General features: G+C 46.0%; 1 protein-coding gene across 1 annotated transcript in view; it reads left to right on the top strand.

Annotated features, from left to right (window-relative positions):
* The window catches only part of MBD2 (methyl-CpG binding domain protein 2), a 145,159-nt gene that overhangs the window by 115,783 nt on the left and 14,488 nt on the right, over positions 1 to 14,888 (top strand). The window contains exon 5 of the mRNA XM_082243451.1: positions 2,732 to 2,909. Coding sequence (XP_082099577.1) covers positions 2,732 to 2,909 — 178 coding nt within the window. The remainder of the gene's footprint in view (positions 1 to 2,731; positions 2,910 to 14,888) is intronic.

The raw sequence follows: 14,888 nt of genomic DNA, 5'->3' as shown, positions 1-14,888 counted from the left end.
GGAACCGGAAGGACAGGACTTCCGACACACCCAGAAGTGTCAAATCCTAGCAGCAGCCTTAGCTCTGCGAGAGTAAAGAGTAGAGTTGCTGCCTGCCAGAAAGGTAAGTACGAGAAGTGTTCTTAAACCGGCTGCTTCTGTTTGACCTCCATAGCGATAGGATTCCTTTAACTACTTCCATACCGGGCGAAATCCAGCATTCCTCTCCTACTTTAAGGCTCCTTTCACACGGCCGCTCCGCTGCTTTCCGTGTGTCCGCAAATCATCCTATTTTTTTGCGGATGATTTGCGGACATCATTGTAAGTGAATGGCACTGCGGATGTCAGCGGAATACCATCCGCTGACATCCGATTTTCCTCCTTTCAGTTCTGTTCCGTTTTTTGGAACGGAACAGAACCCCATTTTTCCATCCGTGTAAAAAACGGAAAGGAAGGAAAATCGGATGTCAGCGGTGTCATCCGCTGACATCCGCAATGCCATATACTTACATTATGTCCGCATATCATCCGCAAACGGATGGGATGATATGCGGGCACACGGAGCGGATGACACAAATGTCATCCGCTCCGTGGAAAAAAAAAAAAAAAAAGTCCCGCAGCGGACTACAGCAGCGGAGCGGCCGTCTGAAAGGAGCCTAAAAAAACATAATTCTTTTTGCTAGAAAATGACGCAGAACCCCCAAACACAACCAAAACCAGTAAAGTTAGCCCATTTTTTTGTATAATGTAAAACTGCGCATTCTTGAATGGCGCCAAATTCAGTACTTAAAAATCTCCATAGGCTACGCTTTAAATTTTTCTTCTTGTGCTAGAATTATTGCTTTCGCCCGAACGTTCGCGGTGATACCTCGCATATGTGGTTTCAATGTCGTTTACGTATGCGGACGCAACCTAGCGGTGCTTTCCCTTCTGCGTGCGAGCACAAGGAGACAGAAGAGCTTAATTTTTTTTTTCTTTTTATATATAATTTACATTTTGTTACTTTTACACTTTACTTTTTTTTTGTAAACATCCCTTGTAATAGGAATAGAGCATGACCGGTCCTCTTTATGGAGGGATATGGTGTCTATTTGACCCCACATCTCTCTAGGCTGCAAAGCCTGAAATAAAAAAAAAAAACGGTGTTCTGCCGAAAACTCCAACTCCCTAAGTGTCCATTCACACTACCGCGGCTTGTCAGGCGACTTGTCAGCCTGACAAGTCGCGGTCCATTGACTGGTACAGGACCCGTTGTAATAGGAGCGACACAAGTCGCTCCGACTTAGAAAAAGGGTCCTGTACTACTTTGGGGCGATCTCGGAGCGACTTGCATAGACATTCATTATATGAAGTCCGTGCAAGTCGCGCCGAAGTCGCGGTGCACGCGACTTCACAGGTCGCCCCCGAAGTCGGAGCGACCTAGTGTGAACCGAGACTAAATCTCCAACCGCGTCACTTCCAGTGACTGTACAGCAGCAGTAATTGGAGATTTGGACGAGTTGCTGTTTTCACAGACAACGGACAGCCAATACACTGCGGTACACGCTATAATACGTGGACATCGTTAGTAACGGCCGCCACCAACTAACAGCATGGCTGCCTCCGAGGCGGTGACAACTTTTCTTGGTCCTCGGTCAGCTCTATGGTAAACTTCAGCCACTGGCGGCTTCCTTCCCTAGCTCACTGATCAAATGGGCGAGCCGGTAGAAGCACCGGAGGGAGGGGGGGCTACGGTACGTTCCCTCCCGCCGCCTGTAAAAACAATCAAGCGGCTGAACTGCATCTACATTTTTTTCCACACTCCCATTCCCACAGACACACTACAAAGGATATAGCTAATTACCCTCTGATAGAAGTCTAAAGATGTGGAAGACTGAGATTGACAGAAGATGAACCGAGCTGGAGGGCTGGAGTTTGGGGTCCCGGTCAGCTGTCCATTGTGCTGTTTTGTATTACACCACTGCTCTTATTCTTTTATTCTAATAAATAATGCAGATGGGTTTCTGCCTCTGTAAAGCCTAAGTGCAGCCAAAATAAAAATAAAAAATCAGCACAAGGGACATAACTACAGTCATTAGGATGAGTCTCTTGTGCTGATACCTCTTCTGTTAGTAGCAATTCTCCTCTGCCCTGCCCCCCCCCCCCACTTGCTGCAGTAATCTTCTGGTGCAGTGGGGGTAATACAAGTAAAGGGCAGTTACAGGTCCTCATCAAGAGTGCCTGACTGCCCACCCTTTCCATCCTGATCCACCATTCATAGAAGCAGTACTACAACTTCTATTAATGGAACACGATCGCTGATTGGAGGACAAGCAGATGTTTGATAGCTCTGCCTTATCCACTCATAGATCATGTTTCATTCTTTAAAGCTGTAGTAGGACTTCTATGGATCAGGGTGGAAAGGGTGGACATAGTCGATCTCATGATGAAAGCCTGTGATTGCCCTGTAGTTTTAACCCCTGCCGCACTATTAGATTACTGAGGAAGGTGGGGGTGCAGCATGGAGGTCAATTACGAAGAGATCAAGACAAGGGATACATCCTACTAAGCGTAAGTTGTGTCCCTTGTGCTGATTTTCCTGCTTTCGATTTTGTTTGCACTTAGGCTTTAAGGCCCACGGCAGCCGGTCAAAATCTTTCTTCTTTTTTTTTTTTTTCTTTTTTTTAACGTGCTAAAATAAAAAAAGTTAACTACATTTATGCAATGCTATCCTGTGAAGCCACTAAATACGTTTTCTCTTACTCCCTTGCAGGTGTTGGTCCTGGAAATAATCAGGACACGTTACTCGCAGCTATTGCCAGTGCACTGCACACCAGCTCTGCCCCGATCACCGGACAGCTGTCTGCCGCCGTGGAGAAAAACCCGTCCGTTTGGCTAAACACGTCACAGCCGCTATGCAAAGCATTTATGGTGACAGATGAGGACATCAGGTGAGTGCACACTGGAGAGGAGAGTGAGATTTATACCAATGGCCTTCCCTTTCCATTCTCTGGCATAAACATTTCCTTCAGTGCTTTCTACTGTTTCAAGGTTCTAAAGTGAATTTCAAGGCACAAGGAAACAGATTGGAGGGTCAGTCCTTACATACCTGATATTTCACTTTATGGTAGATGATGGAAATCCAAACCCCCCCCCCGACAGTTCCTTCTATTTCTCAGGATATGAGATGTCTGTGCGGAGTTCCTAGGTCTGCACACCTGCTATGCCCATTATGAGGTCACACTCCTCCTGCTGGATTTTTCATTTATTTTAGGGTACGGTGACTGTAATAGAAGGAGCCGGAAACACCCAGCGATGGTCGGGAACAGTCAAAACATTCAAGTGGCCAGGAAGAGTTGGGTATTATGGCAGACAGATCTCACTGTTGGAGTATCCTAGTGAAATATTAAACCAGAGACTAATACAACTTACCATGCTCCTCCACCTAAAATATCACTTCTGGCCTGTCTGTCTATCTAATCCATCTGTCTGTCCATATCTACCCTAATAGTTTTACATATCTATCTATCTATCTATCTATCTATCTATCTATCTATCTATCTATCTATCTATCTATCTATCTATCTATCTATCTATCTATCTATCTATCTATCTATCTATCTATCTATCTATCTATCTATCTATCCCTATCTATCGTATCGTATCATATCTATCTTACTTTCTGATAGATAGAAAGATAGATAAAGATAGATTAGATAGAGGATAGATAGATTAGATAGAGGATAGATAGATTAGATAGAGGATAGATAGATTAGATAGAGGATAGATAGATTAGATAGAGGATAGATAGATTGGATTAGATAGAGGATAGATAGATTGGATTAGATAGAGGATAGATAGATTAGATAGAGGATAGATAGATAGATAGATAGATACGATAGGTATATCTATTGTATCTATCTAATTTATCCTCTATCTATCTCTCTCATATCTATCTATCGTATCTATCTATCTATCTACCGTTTAAACATAACGTCTTGGCCATGTACCATATCATTAGGACCACCTACCTAATATTTATTAGGTCCCCCTTTTTTTTTGCCCTTTTCCCATAGTGCATCCTGGTGCCATCTCTACCCCATTCAAGTGACCCATACACACCCAGCCATCTACATGATGTAAAAGGAAAAACGTGATTCACCAGACCACTTTCTTCCATTGCTCTGTAGTCCAGTTCTGATGCCCACGTGCCCATTGTAGGCACTTGGCTGTGGACACGGTCGGCATGGGCACTCTGATAAGTCTGTGGCCGGAAACAGCCCAATACTGCGATGCACTGTGTGTTCTCTGACACCTTTTTATCCAATCCAGCATTCACTTTTTCAGTAATTTGATTTAAAATAGGTCTTTTAGTGGATGAGACTACACAGACCAGCTCTGACTACAGAGGTTTATCAATGAGCTTTGACCACCCATGACCCTGTCAATGGATTTCCTCCCTTGGACCACTTTTGGCAAGTCCAGACAACTGACTGGAAACATCCCACAAGAGCTGCGGATTCTGAGTTGCTCTGACCCAGTCATCTGGGCATTATAATTTTGCTCTAGTCATTCTAATCCTTATGTGTGCCCATTTTTTTCCTTCTTCTAACACATGAACTTCAGGGACAACATGTTTACTTGCTGCCTGGTATTTCACACCCTCATTCAGACAGCAGTGTCACCAGGTAATCAGTGTTATTCACTTTACTGGTCAAATCGTTATGGCTGAGCAGTGTGTGTGTGTCTATATATAGAACCGAACTGAGCGATCACATGACCACTGATCACTAACCTCTCAGTCTGCTTGCAGTCACTACTCTCCGCTCTGTGGAGTGCCAGGCAAGGGAGGGGGTGGATGCAGCTGGCTTTGGCTCTCATTTGTGCACTGAAAGGCAGATCCAGCTGTCAGGCTGCTGGGTGGATCCCGACAATCTTGTCGATGTTGGCAAGAAGATCTGGCTCATTTGTGTTCCAGGTAATCCCAAAGGTGTCCGGTAGGGCTGAGTTCTGTGTCTGACCCATAGCTCCAGGCAGCTGGATCCCATTTCTTCCTGGCATACTGATGACGCCGTCTTCCTTCCAAGATGGAAGAATTTTTTTTCCAGTTTTGCCTACAGCCAGGAATTCAAACACTTCAAGTCTTCAAACCATCAAAAGCCTGTTTACTCATAAGAATAGAATTAGGGGATTAGGGTTTCTCAGAAAATCTCCAGTTTAATTGCATGGCCATTATTACTCATCATACGCATTCAAAGGGAACGATTCCAGCCTATAAATGTTTCATTGACACGGGCTTAGAAAAGCACTTAACCCCTTTTTGGACTACCGGAGTCTTCATTCAGAATGGGGAATTGCAACATTTATTTTGCTAGAAAAATTCTGACAACCCCCCCCCCCCCCCCCAAAAAAAAAAGATATATGGGAAAATGGTACGCTGAAATAATACATTTTTTGGATTTAAAGACTTGGTCATGGTTGGTCCTAAAGCTAAATTCCAAGTATGGCAATTTTTACATACTAAAAAAATCACCACACCATAAAGTCCTGCAAGGTACATAAGGCCTTCCCCTTTTTGTCCTGAAGAGGGAGCTAATTCTACCAATCCAATCACACAATACACAACCACCTCAGTATGGATATAAACGTAACCTCCTCTCTATTGTTATAAATTAATGTGAACGTATTTAAAGGGGTACTTGCATATATTTATAATGCTAATATAATAATGTACTCTCACTCATAACTCCCATCGGTTTATGCAAAAACTCATCCTTTATTTATTGTGTGTGTGTGTATGTATGTATGTATATATATATATATATATATATAATATAATATAATATAATATAATATAAAACAACATAAAACCTTTATAATTGACGCCACATTTAAAAACTAAAAACCTGGAATACCTGCCCCATACTGACCTCTATTGGATATATCTCTATACATAAATATCGATAGTAAATTCCCACTTATATTTCTGTGATGCATATGCGGCGTTCTCCCATCCCATGTCTAACCCAAGAGGTATCTACGACATGTCACACAAGGGCACACAGCCACACGGCACTCCAGATACTTTTGTATTCAATCCTATATGTAACTCCTACACAACTGCAATTAAGGAGGAAACGTTACATATTTACATTGGTCCAGTTACATATTTACATCGGTCCAGTTACATATTTACATCGGTCCAGCTTGGACTACTGTTAGCATGTATGTGCCAGAGGCGTAACTTCAGGGGGTCGCAGAGGTAGCAATTGCGACCTGGCCCCATGTCCTACGGGGCCTGTGCTGCTCCCCTGTACACTTACATAGGAGGGACGGCATATAGAGAAACTGATGCAATATATTTTCCTCCTGTAGCCACTGAAAGCTAGCTTCTCCTCATCTCCCACCTGCAGGTATTCAGTGGCTGCAGGAGGAAAATGTAGGGGAGCGCTTTTTCTATATGGTGCCCCTCCTATCCAGCTTCCTCTTCTTTCTGCTGCCCCCGTGCCCTTGTGTGCGCCCCTGGTCCCCAAAAAAATGTGAAAATGGTACACTGAAATAATACATTTCTCTGTCGCTCATTGACAGACGTAGTCTTCTTGATTCACATCAATTGGGTTATGTTGTCTCCGTAGGAGTAGGACTAGGCAGAAAGAAAAAACGTTCTGGCTCCACCCTAGGGGCAGTCCCTGAGGGTATATCCTCCCTCTCTCTGCTACAAGGAATCAGTTTTTTTCTGTCTAGTCAGGAGTAAGGACCTAAGTTCCTTGCTGGGATCTTTTGGTCCTGGCAAGATTTTTTTTTAGAAAAAATATATTTTTTTAGGTAGTTTTCTCCAGTGTTTTTTCCTGTGAGATCTTCAAGCAATTATGCTGGATCTGGGCGACACTAGTGGTCACCCCAGCAGGCCTACTAGCGCGCGCAGACCATTGCATCGCGCTTGGTCGGCCGCGACACATTCAAGTAAGTATGCGGGGCCGGGCGACGGGCTGGATGTTGAGATCCAGTGGTCACCCCGGTTTCTGCCTACGAGCGCGTGCAGACCAGAGCTCCGCGCTGGGTCGGCCGCGACGGAGTTCCATTGGAGGGACTGACCTTGCGAGTTAAAAGTCTCGCTTGGACGCCAGGAACCAGAGAGTCGAGGCGTCCGGAGTGGTCAACAACCCCCCACCCCGGTGGAGAGGGTATTGTGAAGAGAGGGTGCCTGTCGGTTCGGTATGGTGAGTAAATGTTTCCTTTTTTCCCTCGTTATGAGGCAGTGTGGAACATGGGCCCCTCCATACATGGTCAGTATCTATCTGACACTAAAAGTCCCCCTTGTAAATACAATGGGCAAGCAGATTTGGTTTGGGAGCTAACACTCTACCCAGCAGACTGCAGTATTGCAGCAGACATAGGAGGTATAATCCCACCTTAATTGTAATGGACCTCCTGCAGATCGATAAACCGCCATCAGCATGATATACAGGTGGATGTGCTGGGAAAACGATACTTCGGCAATCCGCCGCCATTTTGCTGTAGACCAGGTACATGTATGTCCGCAGGTCACGTCGGCCGCCATTTTTTTGGAGTCTATTGTCTCCTGTATGGGGGCGGCCATGTTTGATGAGCCCAGCTAACCTCGAGGAGAGCTGGGAACGCCGGAAGGCGTACACAGGGGGCGGAGCCACTTCCTTCTACCCGGGAAAACGAACACAGCTCTTTCCAGTCTGTAAGAGACAAACGCTGACTGCAGTTGGTAGGAAACTTCTCTGCATCGGGTGGTGAGCCTTGAGGGTCCCTCTCTCTCTCTGTGGGGATCAAGAAGCAGGTACTCTGAGGGGCGCTATTGCGCTAGGGGGATGCACATAAAAAAAAAAAAAAAAGAAGGGTTTTTTGTTTTTTCTGGCAGAGGTGTCCTGAGTTAACATGGACCCTGCCACTCATGTATCTCCACCGGATCCCCTCGAGGTGTCTGCAGGATCCTCCAGCACCCCACTGACGATTGAATCATTGTCAGCTATTATGGAAACTTTTGTGTCCCGGGTGGAAGTGGCTTGTCAGGGACAGGGCGCAAGAAAGCGACCCCCGCCTATTATCTGAAACTTCGGATTCAGAATCTGAGCCTATTTCTGCAGTTGCAGGTACCTCATCTGGGATTGGTGTCTCGGGTACTGTCTCTTCAGACAGTGAGGAGGATGTTTCGGCATCAGCCATAGCCCGAGAGGAAGCGTTGGTAAACGCACTCATTGTATCTGTTCAAGAAACCTTAAGATTACAGGGTACTCCGTCGGAAATAGCTGAAACTGAAATCCCCTTTGGGACTAAAAAACGCATCAAAGTAGCGAAGGTTTTTCCATTGCCCAAATGTTTTGGCAATCCAATCAAAGAAGAATGGAGTCTGCCAAAACGCACTTCTGCTATTTCTAAACGCATTAACAGGCGTTATCCGTTTGAGGAAACCCTCATTAAGAAATGGACAGAACCACCGGTGGTGGATTCACCAATTGCTAGATTGAATAAAGCCACGGTTATTCCATTAGAAGACGCTCCGTCTTTTAAAGATCTGGTAGATCGCAAGATAGAAGCTATGTCTTGCACCAGGTTTTCCTTGATTGGATCAGCTTTCAGACCAATAATTGCTATTGGGCTGGTTTCGCAGACTGTAACTGAATGGACCAAGTGGTTACGCCGGGACTTAGAAGAGGTCCCTCAGGCGGTATCAGATTTGTTGGAACAGATGATACAGGGGTTACAGTTTGTGTGTGATGCGGCGTTAGACGCCACTCCATTATTGGCACGAGCATCAGTTTCAGCAGTGGTTCTCAGGCGTACACTGTGGCTAAAAGGTTGGTTAACCGACCAAGGTTCCAAAAAAGCATTGGCTAATATCCCCTTTTTAGGAGAGCGTCTATTTGGAGCCAACTTAGATGAGATCATTAAGGATCTCACGGGAGGAAAGAGCACCTTTTTACCGCAAAATGTTAAGGGTAAAGGACCTCGTCAAAGACGAGGGCCTTCTTTCTCTGCTCACAAAAATTTTTTTCGCCCCGCAGGTGAAAAAATTAAGTCCTCCAAAGCTCCTTCAGGAGGCTTCAGGGGTCGTTGGTCGGGCAAGCAAAGGCCCGCCCCCTCCAGACCTGAAGATAAGTCTACCAAAGCCTGAAGGTGCGCCCCCACCCATAACTGGGGTGGGGGGACGTCTTTGCCGGTTCCCGGATCCATGGCTTTCCAGAATCCCGGACAAGTGGGTTTGCGAAATCATAAGGTCAGGGTACAAGATCGAGTTTCGATCTCTCCCACCGGCGCGATTCTTCCCTTCCAATATCCGACTATCCCCGGATCGTTTAGAAGATCTGCGGAGAGCAGTCACGGATTTACTACAACAAGGAGTGGTAGTCCACGTTCCTTGGACAGAACGCTTTCAGGGGTTTTATTCAAACCTATTTACAATACCCAGGAAAGAGGGCAAAGTGCGTCCAATTCTGGACTTAAGGGCACTCAATTCCTTTCTCAACATAAGAAAATTCAAGATGGAATCCATTCGCACAGTAGCAGCCTTCCTGCATCCAGGGGATGTCCTAGCGTCCATAGACATCAAGGACGCCTATCTTCACATTCCCATTTTCGCAGGACATCAGCGGTTTCTACGTTTTTCCGTAGAAGAGAACCACTATCAGTTTGTGGCATTACCTTTCGGTCTCGCCACGGCTCCTCGGGTCTTCACGAAGGTGTTGGCCCCAATGTTGGCACTACTGCGCCAAAGAGGCATATCGATTCTAGGTTACCTAGACGATCTCCTGCTTCATGCAGAGTCTCCTCAGACCCTGCTACAAAACATAGAAATTACTATAATTTCTTTACAGGAATTCTGGTGGCTGGTGAACCAGCAAAAGTCATTTCTGGTTCCCACCCAGAGGCTCGAATATCTGGGTCTAATTCTAGACACAGTCAGATCAAGAGTTTTCCTTCCGGTAGGGAAACTCCGGAAGATTCAATCAGCAGTCCAGTTGTTACTATCCAACAGCTGGTCTTCCCTTCGGACTTGCATGAGGGTTCTGGGGTTGATGGTGGCTTCCTTCGAAGCAGTCCCATTTGCCCAGTCCCATACCCGAATTCTTCAGCAAGAGATTCTCCTCAGATGGAATCGGAATCCCTGGACTATCGGATCCGACTGAGCGAACAGACCAGAGAGTCTCTGGTCTGGTGGCTTCGGTCTCCGATGCTCAGCCAGGGAAAGTCATTTCTGCCAATATTTTGGACGATAGTGACCACGGATGCCAGCCTATCCGGATGGGGAGGAATTCTCGGTCAGTTATCCGTTCAGGGACTTTGGTCCCCGGAAGAATCCAGGTTACCGATAAATGTATTGGAACTGAGAGCGATCAGACTTTGTCTGATTCACTGGACCGAGCAGCTCCAGGGCAGCCCGGTTCGGATCCAGTCGGACAACGCCACGTCTGTGGCTTATGTCAATCACCAGGGGGGCACCAAGAGTGTCCGAGCGGCCAAGGAAGTGGCTTGCATTCTTCGCTGGGCGGAACAATTTGTTCCAGCTATCTCTGCGGTGTTCATTCCGGGGGTGGAAAATTGGCAGGCAGATTATCTCAGCCGTCAGACTCTGGATCAGGGGGAATGGTCCCTCCATCCAGAAGTTTTCCACCAGTTGTGCCTACGTTGGGGCACCCCGGATGTGGATCTGTTGGCATCACGATTCAACAGGAAAGTACAGAGATTCGTGGCTCGCTCCCGCGATCCTCTAGCAGAGACTGCAGACGCACTGGTCGCCCCGTGGGGGCAATACCAGCTAATGTATGCCTTCCCTCCTCTCGGGTTACTGCCAAGACTTCTTCGCAGGATAGAGGAGGAAGGAATTCCAGTAATCCTGGTAGCTCGGGACTGGCCTCGCCGAGCTTGGTACGCCGACTTGGTCAGACTGGTGGCGGACGTCCCGTGGAGACTTCCTCTCAGGGAGGATCTACTGTCTCAGGGACCGATCTTCCATCCTGCTTTACGATCGCTGGCTTTAACGGCCTGGCTATTGAGACCCAGGTGCTGAAGGTATTGTCAGCTTCAGTTATTCCTACTCTAGTTAAAGCAAGGAAAGCGACTTCCAGAAAGATTTATCATTGCACATGGAAGTCCTACATTGCATGGTGTGAACCCCTGGGGTTCCACCCACGATCTTATTCGGTTAGTCGAATATTAGCTTTTCTGCAACAAGGGGTTGAGCAGAAACTGGCCTTGAGCACTATCAAGGGTCAGGTCTCAGCATTAGCTATCTTCTTTCAGAAGCCTTTGGCTACTCATTCCTTGGTGCGGAATTTCATCCAGGGGGTGCGACATCTGGCTCCGCCAGTGCCCGCGCCGTTACCACCCTGGGATCTTAATTTAGTATTGTCGGTTCTTCAGAAACCTCCCTTTGAAGATATTAGGGAGATTCCTCTACCTACGTTGTCCCAGAAGGTGGCCTTCTTGGTGGCTATCACTTCTGCACGCAGGGTGTCAGAACTGGCCACATTATCTTGTCGTTCCCCATATCTGGTGGTTCATAGAGATAAGGTGGTTCTTCGTCCGAATCCATCCTTCCTACCAAAAGTGGTTTCAGAATTTCATCTGAATGAAGAAATTGTATTACCTTCCCTGTGTCCTAAGCCCAGTCATCCTCGGGAGTTTGCTTTACACTCCTTGGATGTGGTCCGGGCGATCAGGGTATACTTGAAAACGACAGACTCGTTTCGCAAGACGGATTCACTTTTTGTGATCCCGGATGGACCCAAAAAGGGGTTGCCTGCATCTGCCGCGACTATTTCCAAATGGATCAGACAGACGGTGGTACAGGCTTATTCTATTAAGGGTCGGGAGCCCCCGTTCCCTGTTAAGGCGCACTCCACTCGGGCACTTAGTGCGTCATGGGCCTTTCGCCATCAGGCGTCAGTGGTCCAGGTGTGCAAGGCGGCTACCTGGTCGTCGGTGCATACCTTTACAAAACATTATAAAGTTGATGTAATGGCATCGTCTGATGCCTCGTTTGGCCGCAAGGTTTTGCAGGCCGCCATTTGAGGAGACCAGTGGTCTACCTCGAGGGTTTTTTTCCGTTGGAATTTTTATTTGAGTCTCATTCTTTGCTTATAATGAGCCTTTAAAACTTCTAGTTGGCACCGGTTGGGCCTTCTAGATTGGATTTTGATTTCTGTCAATCCCACCCCTCATTTGTGGCACTGCTTCTGGATGTCCCAATTGATGTGAATCAAGAAGACTACGTCTGTCAATGAGCGACAGAGAAAATCGGATTTTTGTAAGATCTTACCGTAAAATCCTTTTCTCTTAGCTCATTGACAGACGTAGTACCCGCCCCTCTATCATTGAGTTGGGTTGGGTTAAATTCTCTGTTGCTGCTTTATAACAGAACTGATTCCTTGTAGCAGAGAGAGGGAGGATATACCCTCAGGGACTGCCCCCTAGGGTGGAGCCAGGACGTTTTTTCTTTCTGCCTAGTCCTACTCCTGCGGAGACAACATAACCCAATTGATGTGAATCAAGAAGACTACGTCTGTCAATGAGCTAAGAGAAAAGGATTTTACGGTAAGATCTTACAAAAATCCGATTTTTTGGATTTTAAGACTTGGTCATGGTAGGTCTTAAAGCTAAATTGCGACCTGGCCCCATGTCCCATGGGGCCCGTGCTGCTCCCCTGTACACCTACATAGGAGGGACGGCATATAGAGAAACTGATGCAATATATTTTCCTCCTGTAGCCACTGAAAGCTAGCTTCTCCTCATCTCCCTCCTGCAGGTATTCAGTGGCTGCAGGAGGAAAATATAGGGGATCGGTTTTTCTATATGCTGCCCCTCCTATCCAGCTTCCTCTTCTTTCTGCCTCCCCGGGCTCTTGTGTGCTCCCCTGGTCCTCCCACTCGTCCCCCTCCCCTTTCCTGCCAGCTGCTGTGGGGGATGTGTCAAGATGGGGAGCAGGGGAAGGTGCTGGTAAATTTGATTTACTGGTCCCTTCTTTTTCTGAATAGACAGTCAGTGATTGGTACCGATCACTGACTCTGTCCATTCATAACTGAGTCATACTAAACTGTGTTTACTATGCTTCCCTTTGTGAATGAACAGGAGGCTCTGTACAGAGCTATTCCTGTCCATTCTGTGCAGCTGAGGCTGCAGAGATGGAGATTGAGGGTTGTATGCTCATTCTTCTTCCTCTGTCTCAAAGGTGTAACATCAGAGGTCTGTTTAGACCCCCGATAACTCACCAAGGCCCCGCAACGGGGTTCCTAAAAAAAGGAATAAAAGTGTATTAAAAAAATAAATAACATTGCAAAAAATAAAATTAAAAATCCTGACACCAGTAGCGGAACTACCAGGGTTTTAAAGGTTGCTCTTGCGACCGGGTCCTAGAGTTCTGCCACTAGGCTCGAAGGGAAGGGCCACGTCTGGGGGTCAGGAGGCCCTTCATGGTTACTTGCACTGGGACCCTGAAGGTTCTAGTTTAGCCTCTGGTATGTGCCCTACCTGTGGGATCCCTGTAGTAGACATCCCTTCTCCAGTGATCTCAGCTAGCTTCTGGGTCTCTACCGCTTGGCATTCGTGCCATTCAGAGAACACTTTGTATTTTCTCAATAAATGCAAAGTGTTTTCTGATTGGATAAGGTGAAGATTGTGATGTCACTACCCAGCCTCACCACTTTGTTCAACTGGAGAATGCTTTGCATTCATTGAGAAAATGCAAAGTGTTCTCTAAATGGCGCCCCTGGCAAGCAAATGACCTCCAGTGATCACAATACAGCAGAGTTGCTGTTCAGCATGGGACCCAGAAGCAAGTGGAGATCACTGGGGTAGAGTGATTTCCAGCTTCCCTGGGGAATTCATCATTCATTTGTATCTTAAGCCAGAATTTATTTTAGTTTTAGATGGAGTAGTGAAAAATTAGAGACTTTGAGAACTTGCCATTGCTCTTTTTGCCCCTGTCAGGGAGATTCCAATGGAAGCTGTCTGAGGGCATTTCTCTGACTTTGGGGAGAACTGTTGGGATTGGAAATTAATGGTAATCCCGTCAAGGTTCCTTTTGACTATTACTTTGCATCCATACATTTTAGTGCTTGTTTCTTTTTTTTCTTGTTTGCTGTGTTTTTAATGCAGCAAGTAAATATGTCTTCCATGGCAATTAATACTGCTTTATAAAAATAAAAAAAACATGCATCAAAAGAGTACCACAACAGATGTGAAATATGTAGGTGTCTCAGTCCCAAATTTGTACACAAAAACAGACAAAATGGCCCACGGACTTTTGAAGAGACACATACCAAATGTTAAAAAAAATACAAGTTTATTGCACATCATAATATACAATTTAAAATCCAATAATGACAACATGGTAAATTCATCAATGTAAGCAACATAATAAAGCACAACTTCATATATAGATGACAGTTTATGTTATATAGATATCGTTATGCACCATATCCTGTAATAAAAATAGTCTGTGCTGCATTGATCTCAATGCGTTTCGTGAACTTTTTGATTCGTTTCATCAGGAGAAGCACCAATGTATATAAATGATACAGCAATTCAGATCGAAGCAAATGACCAAACGAGGGTCTGTAGCATCCAAGCGGTCATCCCATCAATGAAAATTATCGACAAGGGTGACAGGGAAGTCCCCCCAAAAAAAGAGAGGTGCATATGACAGGAGTTGGGGAGAGGAGGAAGGTCCAGTCACAGGTTTATTACCAGCGCCCCCTGGGGGTCCTGGGGAGATGTCACAATCTCACAAGGTTGAGCAGGGATGACAAGCCAGAAGTTGGGATGAATGTTTGGATGCTACAGACCCTCGTTTGGTCATTTGCTACGATCTGACTGTTCTAAATGCACAGACTGTTGTTCTTACACGATACGGTGCATTACGAGCTCTATATAACATAAACCGTCATCTATATATGAAGTTG

The sequence above is a fragment of the Pelophylax lessonae genome (genome assembly GCF_965119305.1).
Source record: "Pelophylax lessonae genome assembly, chromosome: 1".
Classification (NCBI taxonomy): Eukaryota; Metazoa; Chordata; class Amphibia; order Anura; family Ranidae; genus Pelophylax; species Pelophylax lessonae.
Note: the sequence above shows the minus strand (reverse complement) of the source record. Positions and strands in the feature narration are given on the sequence as shown.